The sequence below is a fragment of the Chelonoidis abingdonii genome, chromosome 8, assembly GCF_003597395.2.
Source record: "Chelonoidis abingdonii isolate Lonesome George chromosome 8, CheloAbing_2.0, whole genome shotgun sequence".
Taxonomy (NCBI): domain Eukaryota; kingdom Metazoa; phylum Chordata; order Testudines; family Testudinidae; genus Chelonoidis; species Chelonoidis abingdonii.
Window position 1 is genome coordinate 50,259,826 of NC_133776.1, and position 12,960 is coordinate 50,272,785.

At 42.4% G+C, this 12,960-nt stretch overlaps 1 protein-coding gene across 1 annotated transcript in view; it reads left to right on the forward strand.

Annotated features, from left to right (window-relative positions):
* Positions 1-12,960, forward strand: part of PCCB (propionyl-CoA carboxylase subunit beta) — an 83,292-nt gene that overhangs the window by 11,270 nt on the left and 59,062 nt on the right. The window contains exon 3 of the mRNA XM_032778793.2: positions 12,768-12,836. Within this exon, the coding sequence (XP_032634684.2) occupies positions 12,768-12,836 (69 nt within the window). The remainder of the gene's footprint in view (positions 1-12,767; positions 12,837-12,960) is intronic.

A 12,960-nucleotide genomic window follows, 5' to 3' on the forward strand; every position in this document is an offset into this window, starting at 1 on the left:
TGGTGTTATCGCTAAGCCAGTTGAGGTGTGAAAACCAAGGGGGAGAAACTGGTTTTGTAGTTGGCAGCCATTCACAAGTCTTTATTTAATCCGAGCTGATGGTGTCAAATTTGCAGATAAATGAAGCTCAGCAGTTTCTCTTGAAGTCTGGTCCTGAATGTTTATTTGCTGTAGGATGGCCACCTTAAGGTCTGCTATTGTGTGGCCAGGGAGGTTGAAGTGTTCTCCTATAGGTTTTGTATATTGCCATTCTAATATCTGATGGTGTCCGTTTATCCTTTCCATAGAGCTGTCCAGTTGGCTGATGTACATAACAGAGGGGCATTGCTGGCATATGATGGCGTATATTACATTGGTGGACGTGCAGGTGAATGAACCGGTGATGGTGTGGCTGATCTGGTTAGTCCTGTGATGGTGTCGTCGGTGTAGATATGTGGGCAGATTTGCATCGAGGTTGTTTTGCATCGATTGGTTCCTGAGCTAGAGTTACTTATGGTGCGGTTGCAGTTACTGTAGAGAATGTTTCAGGTTGGCAGGTTGTCTGCTGGGCGAGGCTGGCCTGCCACCCAAGGCTGTGAAAGTGTGGATCATTGTCCAGGATGGGTTGTAGATGGTGCCACAGGATTCTTTGTGCTTTTACAGATCCAGACAACACAGCTACCCTCTGATCTTGACACCATGCAATGGCACTGCTTTAGCCATATGGAGTGGAAATCCATCAGTCTCATAAAGAAACTTGACAAATACAGACAGATATTATCACTCCTTTCAAATGCAAACGGAATGAGACATCATCCAAATGGCACTAAAGGTAGAAAATCCACTGCCTATTCTACATACTACACAAGCATAGTGAGAGATTATGCCATACTCTATCAAAGAAACTGAGGACCACCTGATCAGTCTATACCGTAAACAGTAAAACCTCAAAACAATTACGCTCTCTCCCACTAAGGGAGGACTTCTCATTTTTCCCTAAAAAACCAAACTCCTATAAATTCGGGAAATGTTCACATATAAATATATTTAAGATACTAGGAAATTTCTGGAATTGAACATCAAGCTTCACCATGCTCTTTCTACATATTGTTTAATAACTAAGAAGCTGTAGATTCTCGCTTTTTATAAACATCCGGATCTGCAGCACATGGGTGGGCCATAAACCGGTGATGAGGTCTCCCACTACTCCCAACCTCTCCAGCAGGTATCGTCAATCTATCCAATACTACACACTAAGTGCATAGAGCAATAGAAGTTCTAGATCCCATATCTCGGTGACGTACTGTTTCTCTATGCACCACTGCCAACCCCCCAATCACTACCATGAGATTTTTTTTACAGTTCTGCGTCGTTAGTGATGGGAGGCCTCGCTGGTTTTGCGTCCGTCATCTGCTACAATAGTTAGATTATCTTTGTTCCGTCAAATCATACTGCGAGCATAGATGCTACCTACAGGTTACCCCTCCCATCACGAGCACAGAAGACTTAGATAGAACCTCCCAACCATGGACTCCTTTCTTGGGGGTCAGATGCAGTGTGAGACCTTATATATCATTTGAATCTTTTCGCTAGCACGAGCAAAGAGAACAGCAATTTGTACGAAAAAAACAAACATGGCGCTTGCCTCTTATACAACGCTTATATTGGTGCAGTAACGCGAATGCCATCACAGCCTCAGAACATATCCTGACCTTTCATCTCAGAGGCTGCATAAGCGCGCGTTGTGTTGATCAATTCAATAGATCGACGGGTTTCTGAATACATATAAGGCGGCTGATTATGTACCAGATCGAACAATTACCTGAAAAAAAAACTTACAGATTCATACGGAGGTCCACTTCTCCTCAGATTTCACCACTATGGAGAGGAACATAACACTAAGAAAATCGGTAATGAGTGCTCTCTGCGATTTGCACGTCGTAGCTCAGGAGATCTAAGTAATCCTAGACACTCAGCTATGCAGGAATCCCATTTGCGCAAAAGCTCCTCCAATCTTCAGTTAGCTTTCTCCTGGGCCAGGGTGGTGTATGGTGGGAACATATAAGCTCAATAAGGAGGAGAAATACCCAAGACAACAAACCGGAAATCGTCCAAGACGCTCTCGGCAAATATCTTACTGGGGCGTTTGCGGCCTCTCTGAAGGCTTGTCTGCTTATTGATAAATATCCTGTGGTGTAGCCAAAAGATACTATATACTTTAACCTCTAATGTATACCCGCCCCTCTATCACAGCTATGTCGTGCCGTGTACATACACTTTCTCCTGTTCGGAGTTAGAGACTACAATCTGCATTGCATGCTGATAGGCGCTCCATCTCTGCTTCCAGATAGATGTAGATATTTGGTCCATATATGGAGAGAATCACACCCATTATACCGCTTGAAAGATTACAACCTACACGGCCCGCGTAATGCTTACCTTTATAGTTCTCCAGCTTTTCATTGCACCTTGGCATACATGTCTAGCGTTTCTTGTGTGTAAATAACACCACTAGAGTCAAACGCATCTGCTTATAATCCTCCAGACATGAGGACAAACGCTACTCACTCTCTCCATCTATTAGTGCTTCTCAACTCAATACCCACACGTAGGAATAGAAACAGATCAACAAGGCAGAGTAGACCCAGAAGCTCTTCGCAGAAAACCCAAGAACAGAAAACCACTGATGATTCAAATAATGGTCTTTTTCAGATACAGTCCTCTCAGCTAAACCCACTCAGATACATCATTAGTTGCGATTATGCGTGGTACAAACCATCCTTGACAATGTCCCTTCCTATCGACTGTTCACAGGCGCTTTGCATACACGTGTTTGGAGGCCTCTTCGCTCTCGCCCGTAAACCTCACTAAACTGAACCACTGCTCTCACTGAAATCATTATTTTCACCGTATAACTGTTGACCACCGTCGACCAATACTTAGCTTCAACTTACTATTACTGCTTTGTTGCAGAAAATAAGAATACATAAATATTTCTATTTTTAACTGCTATAAGCCGTGGTTGCTAACATATTGTGGTATCACAGTATAGGCAATTGTGACCTGCTCGTATCGGAAATATGGTTATTGTTCCAGCATAATCCCAAGAACCCCTTTTTACAAAAAAATAAACAAATTAACTACAGCTGATGCGAAGATTGTTTCAATTAGTATGTTGGTTTGCGCGCTTATTGAATTTCAAAAGTTTTAAAAGCTAGGATTGCGGTGACTAGCGAACATACTTAAATTATGTGAGCTACTTTGCTTCTGGAACTTTTTTTTTTTTCTTTTTTAAGACCAAAATATTTTCAAGATACTATTTCTGACAAACTGGATTACAGCCATATACATTTCTTTGTAGAGAAATAAAGTTTCCATTAAAAAACAGGGTGATATTTGGGTATCTGCCTTTAGGAGGTGCCTGACAGACTCGCTCGGGGTACGGGATTTCTACCATCGATTTCAGTACTTTGAGGGCAACCAATAAGACATATTACTAGGGGCATCTAGTTTTGGTACCTGTCCACCAGTACAAACTGGATCTTACTCGCTTGTCTCTCATCCAACCTTTCTCCCTGTCACGCTCTCTACAACAGGATTGTTTGAGGATTGGAACGTAGCCCTCGCCAACTTTTACACTTCAGCACCAAAGGATTCCCTACCAGACCGGACTTTTTAGAGTTTTGTATCTCAATAACAGTGCTAGAGAGGGTAAAGATCTCACCCCAGCTATATTGTACCCATTTTATTTTCATTCATCACAATGTAACATGGAGAAACGTAAGAGAAATTTGTCATCAAGAGAGTTTTTAACGAGTTAGTGAAATGTCACCAAATTGCTAAACTTCAAAAATTGATGATCACTTGGCTCAATCTGTTCGTAATGCGTCTACAATAACTCGAACGCGATTATTTGCCGGTCAACCTAACTTTGACTCCATCTAACCGTTAGTGCTTATTGCAAATTTCTTCTTGCTCTTAACGTATCAACAAGGTTCGCCAACCATCATTTTTCTTGCCTGGTTCGCACTGATTAGGTTACCTAACAGATCAGCCACCACCAGCCCAGTATACATATACACCTGAATGTCACCAATGTAAATATACATCGGCTAATTATACTTATGCTCTCAGCTCTCAACTATTATAGACTCATCCGTTGCGGCAGTGTAACATTTCAGCCTAAAATTTCCTTATCGGGTGAGCTAGTTCGTTACTTATGGAAAATTACACAAGCATATGAAATAGGACTCTAACACCATCAGTGATGTTTATATTAGGATGTAAGATGTGTTGCACTATGCTAATAAAAACACATTGCATTATACGAGTGGCATACAACCAAAGCAATTTGAAGTAAAGCGTGAAAACGTAATTACACTCAAGGGCCTTCGTCTTGGCCGAGCCATTCTATTAAAGCAGACCTCTACTAGTGGCCATAACATTCACGAATGGCGATTAAAAACTTGAACCTCTCTACCCGGACACATAACAAGACTGTTCAATTGAATTGATCTAAACTGTTCTCTGAATAAATTGTCAGATTACGAGTTTGGCTATACCATCATTGGACAACCAAATTTTATGACTATGCTTCACACTCGCGAGGGATACAGGGAGATGTAAACTGCAGAAGGGCCACTCTGATAAGGAGCAATAAACACTGAGGTCACTAACAACTTGTACACTGAACCAGGTTTGCTCCTTTCCCTTGTTTCCATTTTCCAATCATCTCTACTTACTATGTACTGTTGCCCTGCACTAACGTTGTATACATTATCCGTGCTTCATCCTCCTCATGAAAATTTAGGGAACTATCCTCTATACTACTCTGGCTAGCTGTATCAATTTAGTAGTTCTCACTTGAGTTCAGGAGGAAATTAATACTCTAGTTCTCTGGAAATGTGATTTTTGTACAAGTAAACAGTCTCCATCATTTTCATCACTGATTTCTTGACAGTAAGTGAAGGTACTTTCACCAACGACAGCTCATGCTCACCTTAAACGTCTGGTGAGCTCTTCAAAGTTAAGTGATTGAAACAACAATGCCGCATCAACTCTCCTTCATTACTCTTCTGTATCCAAAGGAATCATTCACATTAAGCTGATTACAGGCTAAATTCTAATTGCGTTTCCTCATATTTGTGAACGTGTGTGATAAGCAGATTATAGATTATTAGGTGCTTTTTGAGGTGAACCGAGTGATAAATCATCCCTTATGGGTGTGTGTAATATAGGCAAGACTCATATGAGCTCCTATGACCCTGAACGAGAATTATCGTATTAGTCTGATCCGCGGTTGTATTTGCTTCAGCATCGGCGCTTTACATGAGAGTGTGCAGCGTTAATCTTCTTAAGAATTATAATAATTCGTTATTAGACTTTATGAAGGGACCTTGATAGGTCATCTCCCAGTTCTGCTATTTAGCTACATGTATATGTAGGACATACATGTGGGCTCTATCCTAGAATACTCGCTCGTGATAAGGATGGTGTAATTGCTGTCTTAATATCTCTCATGATAGTGATATTATCCTACGCTCTTCGAAATATCCTCCTCCTATGCATTTGGTATTTTGTTCCAGTTGCTTATCTTGACTTTGTTGAACATTACTCTCGCAGAATATTTTTTAACCTAGGTTGTTCTAATTATCTCTAACATATCTCCATCACACTCTTAGATTGTACAATTCTTAATTCTAGGCCTAACAAGGATTTTGATAGGGAATGATTGTTTATTATATTGGTGTATCGATAAGTAAATAGTATCTGGTAACGTATTCAGTCCAGCTTTGATTTTTTTTACTGCCAAGGAAGACAAGAAATGGTTTCAATAACAGTTTTTGAGATTATATTCAAATCTGTGTCACTCCCATAAAAGTATGTTGAGATGGAGTTTGGAGGGGCGCTCTCTTATCTGTGTGATAGTTTCGTTGGGATACGAGATTGGTCTGTGCTAAATCCAATGTCGCTTTTGCTTGCGATATAATGTATCTCTGACCTTAAGTCATCAATTTTATTCACTCGATAACTAGGAGTTTAAAGAGACGTACCTCTTAAAGTAGAAGTATATATAGTACTTGTTCTAGTATATTTGCTCTTATTCTGATCGCTCATATAAGCGCCACGTTCTAGCAACATTATAGTGTTCCAAGAGGTAAACACGACATGGGCTGCGCCAAATGTGTGCATAGTTGTCTATACACCAATACTTATAAGTCAGAGATCCTTAGCGGACAAGGGAAGCAACTCGCCTCCATAGGCTAATGCTGTCAGACTTTCCTGAAACGCAGAAAAAAACATATTAACAAGACCATATTTGAGTTAAACATCTTGCAAGGCATAACTTGATACCACTAAAAGAAAGAGACGTGGGGTAAATATTATCAAAGAGTCCAGAAGCATCCCCATATTTGTTTCACTAAGCAGTGCCTCCACCCCTTCACCACAATATTTATATAAAAAAGTATATCACAATATCAGTTAAGGCAAACACAATGCAAATAAATGAAACAGAAAACAGACAGTTGGAAAGTGAATCCTGTTATCACTAAAGGGACATCCAGGACAGAGGTGGTGCTCCCTGAGAGGTCTTGTAAAAAACTGCTGGTTATGTGACTGTTTTTGTTACTCTAAGCAGTTTATTTTGATGTAGGATTATTTTCTAATGGAGAAAGCACATGGAAGAATCCTTTCACACCTAACCCAATTCAACCATTTATCACAATGATAACATTAGGCAAACAAACAAACGAGAAAACAAAAGACAAAGAGAAACAACTGGATGGCTCATCTCTGGATTTCAGACAGACGTTGATCTTCTCTCTCGCCTCCTTTGCATTAGTATATTCAAAGCTTTTGAACAGGCTGTAGAGGTCCAATAACTGTTCAGTGTACTGGAATCCAGTGCCATCAGTACAAGTGATGGTAGTATCAATTATTGTGAAGCTCTCCCTCCCCCCCATAAAAAATGCAAGGCCAAGGTTTCCAAAAACAGGAGTGTGAAGGGGTGTTTCTGTTCTTCATGGCCCCTCCCTGCTAGAACAGGGCCTCATCCTCCCTGATTGAACTAACCTCATTATCTCTAGCTTACTTGCATATATATACCTGCCCCTGGAAATTGCCACTACATGCATCTGACGAAATGGATATTCACCCACAAAAGCTCATGCTCCAAGACATCTGTTAGTCTATAAGGTGCCACAGGATTCTTTGCTGCTTTTACAGATACAGACTAACACGGCTACCCCTCTGATACTTGACAAATACAAAAGTGTCACAGCACACTCTCTTACTGAAAAATGGCTTACTTTCTCATTTTTACCATATAATTACAAAATAAGTTGATTGGAATATAGATATTGTACTTGCATTTCAGTTTATAGTATGTAGAGCAGCATAAAGAAGTCATTGTATGAAATTGTAGTTGGTACTGACTTCACTAATGCTTTTTATGTAACCTGCTGTAAAACTATGCAAATATCTAGATCAGTTGATGTACCCCCTGGAAGACCTCTGCATATCCCCCTGGGTACACGTACCCCCGATTGAGAACTGCTGTAGCCAACCCACCTATTCTCAAACAGCCTTCCTGCTTCTGATAGACTTTAATAGTGTTTCTTGGTATTTGTCTTTATGTGTTTGGTTGCTTTTCAAATTCCCTCTTTGCATTCCTAATTTCCCTTTTACCTGCTATAGTTATGCTCCTTTCTGTTGGCTTCACTTGGGTTGATTTTATATTTTTTGAAGGATACCTGTTTGCTCAAATAACCTCTTGATTGTTGTCTCAACTTCATATATAGCAGCTCCTCAAACCTCAGTGGTTAGAGCCCTGGCAATTGGTCACATTAGAAATAGAAACATAGGTGAACAAACTTTTGCATTTATATTGGGCTTGAGGCAGAAATTACTGGGTGAAATCTGTGGCCTGTTTTGCAGGTCAGGTCCTAATGGTCCTTTGTGGCCTTAACATCTATGAAATGTGCATGTAAACCCTGATAATTACAGTAGTGAGTTGTTGGTGAATGAAAATATGACAGAATGGGAAGAGTCCAATGTATGCACTTGTCAGATATGCGAAATAGTGTATGTTGTGGTGTATGTGAAATAAATTTAAAAAATTAAGAGTACATATTTGCTACAAGTATTTTAAAGAAAGTCAGACAGCTAGCCCTGGTGGAAGCCATCAATTTAGCACCTTGAACTGGAGTTTGCTGAAGTGCTAAATCAGCTTTTCCCAGCAGTAGCCTCTTCGGCACGTGCAGAGAATCAACTTCTCTGTAGGAGAGTAACTAAAAAATAGAAATGCAAACTGAGATTGAAATCTGTTATTTAGATCAGGGGTCTCAAACACGCGGCCGCGGCCCGCGGAGCTCTTCCTCTCAGCCCGCCAAGCTCCCTGTGCCCCGCTCTCCCAGTTACTTCCTGTCGCCACCAAACTCCCCTCCCCCTTCCCCCCCCACTTATTTTATGTGGCAGCTAAGCTCCTTGCATGCTGCTCCCCAATATTGGGGTTAGGTCTCTCCCACGGCCATGCCTGTGACCCTCACACACCTCGCCCGAGTGTCCCCTGGCCCCCACTTGCTGCCCCCTCACTGACCCAGAGCCTGCAGCTCATGCTGACTCCAGCTTCTGGCATCACCTGGTGCCGCAGGGTCCTAGTGTCCCCCTGCACTAGGGCCAGGGCAGGCTGCCCTTCCCCTGCCCTCTGCCCTAGTCCCGAGCCTCTCCAGTACCCCAAACTCCTCATCCCCAGCCCCACAGCCCTCACCCCTGCATCCCCTCCTGTCCCCAAACTCCATCCCAGAGCCTGCATCCCCACCCCCTGCCCCAGCCCAGAGCCTGCACCCAGCACCCGAACTCCCTCCCAGAGCCTTAGGCAGGTGGGAGCGGAGTTTGGGGGAGGGTAGGTTCTGCGCACCAGCAGAATATCTACAAACATGCCACCCCTGGAAGAGGCAGAGCAGGAGTGAAGTGGTGGTGCAGCCCAGTGCAGTGCGGGTGCTTTATGGAGTGTATATATTTTAATAAAACCGCTTGGAAATGACTTCGTCGAAAAAAAGAACACTCGTGGAAGAAAAGAGTGTTTCAAGACAAATGGGATAATTTAATTTATTTTTTCACAGAGGTAAAAGATAAAATTCAATGCATTATTTGTCAGCAAACGATTGCTGTTCCCAAGGAGTATAACGTGCGTCGGCACTACGACATGATGCACCATGAAAAGTATGATGCATTCACTGGAAAAATCCAAGAGGAAAAAGTTCAGCATTTGCCAAGCAAAGAAATTTCTTTTCAGGGATTAACAAGTCCAGCGAAGATTCAGTAAGAGCAAGTTTTGTGATAAGCGAAATGATAGCTAAATCATCACAACCTTTTACAGAAGGCTTATTCGTAAAAGAATGTCTTATGAAGGCCAGCAAAATTTTATGTCCTGATAGGAAGAAAGTTTTTGAGGCATAACCTGTCTGCCAGTACAGTTGCCTGCAGGATAACGGATTTAGTTGATAATGTGCAAAAACGATTCAAATGGCAAAAGAGTTCGAAGCATTTTCAGTTGCCCTTGATAAGAGTACAGATGTATCAGATACCGCACAGTGTGCAGTGTTCATTAGAGATGTGGATTGCTATTTGAATATAACTGAAGAATTGCTAGACTTAATGCTACTGAAGGGTACCATAACGGGACGGGACATATTTCAAGGACTGGAAGAATGCATTGAAAAAGTTGAACTGCCATGGAACAAACTCATATCTTTGACTACGGACGATGCGCCATCAATGTGCTCTGAAAACGTTGGTATGGTTGGATTATTGACGACCAAACTGAACAGCCTCAATATACCAGGAATTAACTTCACCAGTATACATTGTATTTTGCACCAAGAAGCCTTGTGTAGTAAAAGTCTACAGACGAAGGAAGTTATGGATGTAGTTGATAAAACTGTTAATTTTATACATGCAAGGGGGCTGAATCACACAGTTCACTTCTTTTCTAGCAAGTATGGACAGCGAATATGGGGTACTTCTGTATCACACTCAAGTTAAATGGCTGAGTCGTGGAAATGTTTTGAAGTGTTTTTTTGCACTTAGAGAGGAGATTGATTCCTTCATGAAAATGAAAAACAAGAAGGTTCCACAACTTGCTGATTCCACTTTTATCTGCAACCTTGCTTTTCTAACAAACATAACTGATCACCTGAATGCATTAAGCTTGAAACTTCAGGGTAGAAAACAGATGATAACACAAATGTATGACAGTGTTAAGTCATTCAAAGTCGAGCTTACTTTGTGGGGGAAACAGCTGACTGCTGGCAGTTTGGTTCATTTCTCGACTCTGAATTCCTTAGGAAAAGTTGAACCCAAATCCTTGAAAGAATATGCAGAGATCATTTCTAACTTACACAAACAGTTTGATGTGCAGTTTAAAGATTTCGAGGCACTTGAACCACATTTTCAACTTTTTTCCACTCCATTTGCTGTTGAAATTGACTATGTTGCAGAGGAAATGCTGATGGAGTTAGCAGAGCTTCAGTGTGACACCATTTTGAAGCAGAAGTATACAGATGTTGGAATTCTACAGGTTTCTTTCACAAGAAAGATTTCCATGTTATTCTCTGCTTCCGCAAGGATAATGGCAATGTTTGGAAGTACATATATATGTGAACAGTTTTTCTCTTCCATGAAGATTAACAAATCTGTGTTAAGGTCAAGGCTCACTAATGAACATTTGAAAGCAACACTAAGATTGGTTTCGTCTCAGGATATCAAACCTAGTATTGATGCTCTGGTTGATACAAAAGGCTGCAAGCTAAGTGGCCAAAAATGAAATAACTGTCAAAATTAGCACTGACTTTTCACATTACAGTTAAAGAAATTAATAAAAAAGTTAATAAATTGACTTTTAATGGCATAGTATATTTTAATACTACACCACTATTTTACTCTTTTTTTTTTTTTCTCCCCACCTCCAGGCGCTTCCCATCCCCAAACCACCAAACAGCTGTTGGTGGCGCTTAGCACTTTCCAGGATGGAGGGGAGAGGAGGGGGGAGCCGTGCTCTCAGGGGAAGAGGTGGAGAAGAGATGGGGCAGGGGCGGGGCTTCATGGAAGGGATGGAGTGGGGGCGGGGCCGAGGGCGGCAGGGGGAGGTGTCAGTCATGCAGCTCTTGGGCCTATACACTAGTCCTCTTGTGGCCCTCATGGTCATTTGAGTTTGAGACCCTGATTTAGATCAAGATTTGCTGATTTAAAGCGTGATTACAATTCATGATGTATATCACTTTGATTTAGATCAGGGCTGAGCAAACTATTCTCTTGCTCCCCTCTCCGCCCCCTCCCCCCCCGTGCTCCCGCAGCTCCCATCGGCTGGGAAAAGGGAACCGCAGCCAATGGGAGCTTCAGGGAAGGTACCTGCAGGTGACGGCAGCACATGAGGCCCTATCTCCCTCCCCCAGGGGCTGCAGGGACATGGGGCCAGGGCAGGCAGTCAGCCTGCCTGGGCGCTGCTGCCACCCTGGAGCCACTCCAGGTAAACGGCGCTGGGCCGGAGCCCGAACCCCTCCTACACTCCACATCCCAACTCCCTGGCCATAGCCCTCTAACCCTCTGCCTTGAGCACCCTGCCACTTTCCAAACCCCTCTTGCACTTCAACCCCCTAGCCATAGTCCCCTGCCCTGAGTCTTCTGCCCCACTCCACACCCCTCCTGCACCCCGCACCCCTCCTGCATCCCAACCCCTTGCCCTGAGCCCCTTCCTGGACACCATACTCCCTCCTGCACCTCAACCCCTGCCCTAGTCCTACACTCATGGCCCTGCATGCAATTTCCCCACCCAGATGTGGCTCTTGAGCCAAAAATTTTCCCACCCCGATTTAGATCAATCCACCCTGGTATTAGAGCAACAGTGTCAAACTCATTCTGTAGCATGTACTTAATTATGGTCTGGGGTGTGAATTTAGGACTGGGTACTCCCGTTGGTCCACAGCAGATTACCAATGTCAGTGGAAGGTTTATGCAAGAGACCAAAGGGAGTATGTGGCATTTATGTAATAACCATTAGTTAGTGTTTATTAAATACAGTGATTTTCAGGATGCAGCCAGTTTATATATGGTACCTTCCATGACACCTTTTAGATACATGTCATGACAACAGTGTGTTGGGGAAATTAAGTGCATGAGGTCTGATATGGGTTACAGTATGGTGGTCTCTCAGCCAGTTGGCATTGATGGGCTCCTAGGGTTACAGCGTGCCGATAACTAACTGTGTTTCCTTACGTTCTAATGTGTAGTTAGGGGGGGGTTTTCGGTGTCACCTTAACACCTTAATTTTTTTGAAGTTTAAATAAAACTACAAAGTTCTCAACATTTTTTCCGTATTAAGTTTTTTTTATACACCTCTATCCCAATATAACGCTGTCCTCGGGAGCCAAAAAGTCTTACCATGTTATAGGTGAAACCATATTATATCGGTGTAAAGGTGTACTTTGGTTATATAACTTGCTTTGATCTTCCGGAGTGCGCAGCCCCTTCTCCACCCCCTGGGGTGCTGCTTTACCGCGTTATATCTGAATTCATGTTATATCGGGGTAGAGGTGTATTATAGTAGAACTCCAAATGTCCTTATCAGGATTGGAGGATGTTAGGGCCCAGCACAAACACAGAGGAAGAGACAGCCCCATTCCCAGATGAACAAATATTTTGTCTGTGAATTCAGAAGACATTGACATAATTTTTTTAATGAACCATATTACTGTTCTGACCTATGTGTTCTTTGCTCTTTCATGCAGTATCCTGGAGACAGTGTGGTAACTGGCCAGGGCCGGATTAATGGGAGACTGGCTTATGTCTTCAGTCAGGTATTCTTTTGCTTTGTGTCAGTTACATGTTGTGAGCTTGACCTTTCAAACTTGCTAATCTTTTGTAGAGTTTGTCTAAATTGTTTGTCTTTTAGCATATCTAAATTATGTAAATTGTCCCTCG